The 7,108-nt window shown below is 33.7% G+C and overlaps 1 protein-coding gene across 1 annotated transcript; it reads right to left on the bottom strand.

The window, feature by feature from the left end:
* Positions 1 to 614: 614 nt before the first annotated feature.
* LOC130869411 (taste receptor type 2 member 113-like) lies at positions 615 to 1,487 on the bottom strand. The gene has a single exon (XM_057761525.1). The coding sequence runs from the start codon at positions 1,485 to 1,487 to the stop codon at positions 615 to 617; it is 873 nt and encodes a 290-aa protein (XP_057617508.1).
* Between the last annotated feature and the right edge of the window lie 5,621 nt (positions 1,488 to 7,108).

Genomic DNA, 7,108 nt, shown 5'->3' with positions numbered 1-7,108 from the left:
CGGCTTACTCTATGGGTTTTCAAACATACTTAGTGTTATATATCTCTCATTCCTCTTTCCTCCCACCAATAAAAATCACTCCAATGTTGTTCTTCATTTTCACTCTTGAGTGCTTGTGTCCTATCCTCTCTCTAGAGTTCTTTCACTGTTCCTCCCCCTTTTTCCTTTTCTATTTTCCTGGCTTCCATATTTATTTCAGGTTATAACATGAAACTTACAAGTAATTGGGTGGAACTGGAAATAGTATACTAAATGAGTTAAACTAGACCCTGAAAGACAAATGCCTCATGTTTTCTTTTGTTTTTGGATTTTAGCTCTGAAACTTTGAAGCATATAAACTGACCACAGATATAGCTTTTAAGTGATGTGTACTGATATTGATGTCTATGTAGGTTTATAACAAAGGTTACATGGTACTCCTCCCAAACTGTTCAACTGCTAATTCACAAATACTTAGAGAAAAATTTTTATTAAAAATAAATTTCTTCATGTGAGAATCTCTTGTCTCCTGATTTTCCTTAAGGATATGCAAAAGCATTCCCTAGATGGCCTGGACCCCTATGCTTCTATGTTTTTAACCTGTATCTGCCCCGCAATAGCACTGAAAGAAAAACCTACCTCAACCTTCTGTTTGCCCAAATCAGAACAAATGGGTGAACAGAAAGAGCACCATTTCCCAGAGTCCAGACAGACAAAAAGATCAGGTATTTTTCCTGTGAATCAGAACTCCAAACCATCACTAAATATGAGAGAAAGTAAATAGTGTATAACAGTACAGAAATAATGACAGTCTGAAAGGCTCTGATGTGGGCCACAGCACTGATATCTCTGTATTCTTTGGCGTTGCGCTGCACGTTCTTCAGATGTCTCCACAGGGAGAAGATGAGCAGGAGGAAGGTTGCCAGGGACATAACAAATGGTGCAAATGAAAACATAGGATTTGTAAAAAAAAGAAATCTGCAAATCTGTGCATAGTTATATAATCTGGAAGTATGAGATACATTCCTTTGGACATCATCAATACATGTATCATAGTTTATTTTCATAACAACAATGTTTAAGAACAAGAAAAATAGAGACACTAACAAGGTCACCAAGGCGACATTTTTAATTCTAAACTTTAGGTAAAGAAAAATAGTGTTAGAAAAGTTGGCTATCTTGAGGAAATAAAACATGTTTAGGATTGTAGTAAGCCAAAGGTTACAATGATTGATCACTGCCCAAGTGATCAAATATAATCTTAGCATTTTTCCAGTAAAGTATAATGCAGGGTAAAGCACAGATATCCACCCATCTAAAAACACAAACCAAGTCATAGCAATCCTGGAAATTGCCAGAGCAGTGAGGATTTGATCCACTGAAGAAATCTTCCTTCTTTTGACCCAGTCTATGCAGTTCACAAGAGCAATGAATCCATTTCCTAAGGTTCCCATTAGGAATTCCACACTTAAAAAGATTGCAAATATTCTCTCTAGGACAGCAACCATTGTCTGCAAAATAATATCCAAATTTCTGAGGATTTGTTAATATATTCATCCAATGTTTTTCATAATATGTATTGTTTTCCTTTTAAAACTTACAGATATAATATCATGCAAACAAACCAATAGATTTCTTAATGACCCAGTCTACTTGTTTCCCCATGAAAATCTTGGACTGATAGACCAGACAGAAGCTTCAACCAAACACTAACTAGCTTGTAGGACTCTGGAATCTGATTTAGTTGTTGATATTGAAGGAAACACTGTGTTTTTGTACTGCATACATACAGATAACAATATTTAGTTACTCTTTTTGTTTGCTATCAAACATATTTTATTATCTGAATAATTGAGTACTCATCAAAGTAATGTTCTAATTAATACATAATATTAATTATTTATTAATTAATGAAGATTTGCACTGGTATGTGGAAATTAAGCATAGGGAGTCATTAGACTCTTCAAAAGAGGTTCAGCACAAGGATACATATATGTGTGTGTATGTATGCATGTATATGGCATATATATGTGAGTAATTCCTATATTAATTATAAACTGCTATCTAACAATGTGGCTGAAACCATAACTGCTTAAGTGCTTAATCCTGAGAATAATATTTATTGATCACTTTTCTTTATACAAATGCATGTATACTGACAAAATCTATAAATACACATTAATTGGTGTTAAATTTCTGTTTCTCTAATGTAAAAATTTAACTGGCTATTTTATTCATTACAATACATATGGCTCATACTTAGTATCTCTATATTAAATATTGTTTAGCCAGGGCCCTCAGATACAAATTATGGAATATTAAATGTAAATATTCATTAACATTGAGTTGTATACTCTGCCCAAGTGAAAATGAGTGGAAGTTTCTTTGTCTTCTCTTGAAGAAGTCAAAAAAGAAAATCTACAAAGAATCTCTTTTAGCCTTCTTTTCTCTTTACCAGTAAGACAAATTATTTTATTAACATGAATGGCTTTCAGAATTAATCCATCACCCGTCACCCTCAACATCTATTTTGTGACCACCATTAGAAGAGCCAAAGTAGATAAAAATGATTTTCTTCCTAGGCTAAATGGACAATGAGCAATATCATAGGATTTTTTTCTCCTCAATGGGGAAAGGGTAACTTGAGAAAAAAAAAAAAAAACAGCAAACTCAGCACTACTTCCAGAGTCACGTGGAAAACAATGTATTGTAAGTATCAGAGCTGATTGATAAAGACATAGGGTAGCCCTACTGCATGGAGTGTGAGGCTGACTATTCTTTGCCTCCTGCAACTATATTGTGCAAAGTAAATGAATCCAATCTGTTTTTTAAATTCCCACAAATACTAAGGTAAAGTAGAACTTTGGGAATCTCTCAGGAAAACCAAAAATAAAAACAAATAAATAAATAAAAATGAAAACTTACCGGAAGGAAGGTAGTTCCGTATGATATGACTCCTGTCAGATAAGAATGATGAACTCAGGAAAGCTCAAGAGACATGCAAACTACCCTGGGGTGAGGTTCTGTGGAAAGAGCTGGCATAGGGAGCCTCACAGACTCTTGGGAAGACTCAGGACTTGGGAACTCATCAATAGCTACACATGCTGAGGCATGCCAACACAGCTCCTGTCACTCCGCCCTCCAAACACTTCTACTTTAACAACATCTTCTAGTCAAAGAAGCTTCTATATATGAGAAGAATACCAATGGGGATAATTACCAAAAATTACAGCTAGGAAACAAGTTTTGAAAAGTCAGTTCCTGAATTAGGAGCACTACTTTGAAATCAAAAGCAAGGAAGACTGTGTTATTTATTTGCAGGTTTCCATGGGGCCCTTTTGACCAAAAATTTTACTAAATATAACCCATCCCTCAAACTGGAGGTTTCATTTGGTGGCAAGAGACATCTAGTTAGGGCTTTGTATCCCAGTTATTTGGTGACTCTACACAGGTTTTTTTTCATATATATATATATATATATATATATATATATATATGTATATGATATTAATCTGTAAATTTTAAATATACATAATATTTCATAATATTTAATGTATATATTAAATAGCATATGTATATGTTCTTCTACTCTAGTAGGGTTCCAATAGCCCCTTCAATTGTCCCTTAGTTTTAGCTGATGCTCCCTAAATTCCATCTTTTCTCTCCCTCCCCATTTATCTTCCCATTCTACCCTCCTGACCCTTGGTATCTCCTTAACTATAGTCTATTTCTTCTTCCTCAAAAATTCTTCTTTCCCTCCCCAGTTCCTTACTCTATACCTATGGTTATTCAAACCTCTATGGTTATTCAGATAGTGGCATGCCTATTGAAGTATTAAAAATTAACATCCACATGTACGAGAATTCATGCCATATTTTTCTTTTTGGTTCTTGGTTACATCGGATGATTTGTCTAACTCAGTCCATTTATAAAGAAACTCATGGTTTGATTTTTCTTAGCAATTTACTAATGTCCCACTGAGTGTATAAATGTACCACATTTTCCTAATCTATTTATCTGTTTGCAGATAACTAAGTTATTTCCAATTTCTGTCTTTTATGAATAGAGCAGCAATGAACATAAATGAGCAAGTGTTTTGGTAGCACAATATAGAATCCTTTGGGTATATTACCCAAAAATATTATAGCTGGATCTTGGACTTATTCCCAACTTCCTCTGGAACTGCCACAATGAATTCCACAGTGGCTATTCAAGTTTGCTTTCCCACCTTATATGACATCCTCATCAGTGTGAGTTGTCATTTGCTTTATTGATCTTTGTCATTATGATTGGTGTCAGTAAGATGAAATCTCAAAGTGATTTTGGTTTATGTTTCCCTAATGACAAAGGATGTTGAATATTCTATAAGTATTTCTTATCCATTTGTGCTTCCTTTCTTAAGAACTATCTTTTAATCTCCATACTATTTTAAATTGGATTATTTGTTTTCTTGATGTTCAGTTATATGAGTTCTTCATACCATTTGTATATTAGGCTTCTAACAATGTGTAGTTGACAAAATCTTTTCCCATTCTGTAGCCTGGTGCTTTTTCCAAATGACGTGTCCTTTGCCACACAGAAGCTTTTCAGTTTCATAAGGTCGCATTTATTAATTGTTGATCTTCATTTCCGTACTAATGCTGTTCTGTTCAGAAAATCTTTTTCTGTTCCTGTAAGTTCAAGACTACTCCCACAACTTTATATCTATCAGAATCAAAATGTCTTGTTTTATATTAAGGTCTTTAATCCAACAGGAAATGAGTTTTCTGCAGGGTGATAGATATGAATCTATGTATATTCTTCTACATGCTGCTATTCAGTGTGACCAGCACCATCTGTTGAAAATTCTGTCTTTTTTTTATCAAGTGAATTTTTCTGGCATCTTTATAAAATATCAGATGTTCATAAGTGTGGTAACTTATATGTAGCTCTTCAATTTGATTCCATTGATCAATATGTTTGTTTTTATGACATTACCATGCTGTTTTTATTACTATAGCTCTGTAGTACAGTTTGTGATGGGTGATGGAGATTCTTACAGAAATATTTTGATTATCCAGGATTTTTTTTACTGCCCTGGATTTTGTGTGTGTGTTTCCATATAAAGATGGAAAATTTCCTTTAAATTCCTGTGAAAAAAATAGTTGACATTTTGTTAAGGATTATGATGAGAAGATTGTTTGGTAAGATGGCCCTTTTTGTCTCATACTCTCTTCAATGTCCAAAGTTAGGTTAGAACTACCCCAAGATAATTTACTTCTATGGCCATTGGGCAAGGTATTATTTCCCTGATTTCTTCTTCGGTCTGCTTGTTGTTTGCATATAGGAAGACTGATGATCATTGTGTGTTCATTTTATACCATGCTACTTCTTCTGAATGTGTTTATAATTATAGAAGTGTCCTGGTGGATATTTTAGAGTCATGTGTGTATCATGTGCAAATAAAGATGCTTTAATTTCTCTCTTATCTATTTGCAACCTTTTATCTTGCAGTTGTCTTATTTTCCTAAGACCTTAATTATTATATGGAATACATATGGAAAGAGTGAATGATATACTATACTCATCTTTTGTCTGATTTTAGTGCTTTTAATTACTCCCTGATTAGGTTGATGATGTCAGAGTGGGACTGCTGAAAAATCACCTTTATTATGTAGACATTTATCCCTTATATCCTTAGTCTTAGTATTTCCAGGACTTTTATCATGTGATGGAGGAGGGTCATCTGTCTATTTGTTGCTTTCATTGGTTAATTAATAAAGAAACTGCTTGGCCTGAGAGGTCAGAACATAGGTAGGTAGAGTAGACAGAACAGAATGCTGGGAAGAAGGGAAGTGAGTTAGATGCCATAGCTCTCCTCTCCAAGATGGACACAGGTTAAGACCTTTCTCAGTAAGCCACTACCTTGTGGTGCTACACAGATTACTAAATATGGGTTAAAGCAAGATATGAGAGTTAGCAAGAAGAGGCTAGATATAATGGACCAGGCAGTGTTGAAAAGAATACAGTTTCCGTGTAATTATTTCGGGTAAAACTAGCCGGGTGGTGGAACGCAGCCTGCCGCTCCTCATCACTACAATCATGGAGGGTGTTATGTTTAGTCAAAGGATTATTCTGTTTTTAATGAGATTATCATGTGTTTTTTCAGTCTGTCCACGAGGTGGATTATATTTATCAATTTACATGTATTGAATCATCTCTATATCTCTTGGGTTAAGCCTACTTGATGATAGTGGGTGATCTTTTTGATGTGTTTTTGGATTGAGGTTACGGGTATTTTATTGAGAATTTTTGCATCTATGTTCATAAGTGAAATTGGTCTGTCTGTAATTTGCCACATAGACTAACAGTTGTTTGATGATTCTGTTATGATACTCTTCTCATTGTTATATTTTGCATGAGATTTTTAAGAAACCAGATCTTTAAGAAATTCCCAGTAATTATCATTTGGAGTTCATATATTATATTACATTGGTTACATATTGGTTAATGAATTCTGTGTAAAAATTTCTGCACTTTGTCATTATTTTATATTTGAAATAGAGAATAGAGAGTTTTTCATGTGTTTAGGTTGAAACATTTTTCAGAATGTAAAATGAATGGTATGGTTGACAAATCAGAGATCTTGATGTGGTTTAAAACCACAACAACCTAAAATAAATAAATGGAACCTTAACTTCTCAACAGAAAAGTACAGGAAATCAATCCCTTGCCTTTGTGGAAACATAAATCACTGAAGTCATAGTTATGGCACATCTTTCTTCACTGCCTTAAGCAGAGTTTCCTACAAGCAATTGCTTTCTAGTAAATTCATTATTCTTGACAATAAAAAGAAGAAAAGGAACAACAGCAACAACAAAAAGACCATCCTAAGTCACTTGTCATTCTTTTACTTTACTGAAGGGATACTGTTCATCCTTACTAAAGGGCATGTATATCAATACAAAATTTCTCAAAAAAATTAAATTATATTGGCATATAATCAATCATGTATCCATCTTTTATTCTGCATATATTATATAATACATATAATATATTATGTATATATGTATATGATTATTTCAGTACCATTTATAATAAGTAAGCCATGTAATAAGCATAGGTTCAAGGAAATAGGTAAAGAGATTAA

Source organism: Chionomys nivalis, chromosome 1 (assembly GCF_950005125.1).
Source record: "Chionomys nivalis chromosome 1, mChiNiv1.1, whole genome shotgun sequence".
Taxonomy (NCBI): Eukaryota; Metazoa; Chordata; class Mammalia; order Rodentia; family Cricetidae; genus Chionomys; species Chionomys nivalis.
The sequence above is the reverse complement of the archived record's forward strand: the minus strand, read 5'-3'. Positions and strand labels throughout refer to the sequence as shown.

Excerpts from the sequence above, each read along its gene's own strand:
- LOC130869411 (XM_057761525.1), bottom strand. The coding sequence starts at position 1,487 with ATGGTTGCTGTCCTAGAGAGAATATTTGCAATCTTTTTAAGTGTGGAA.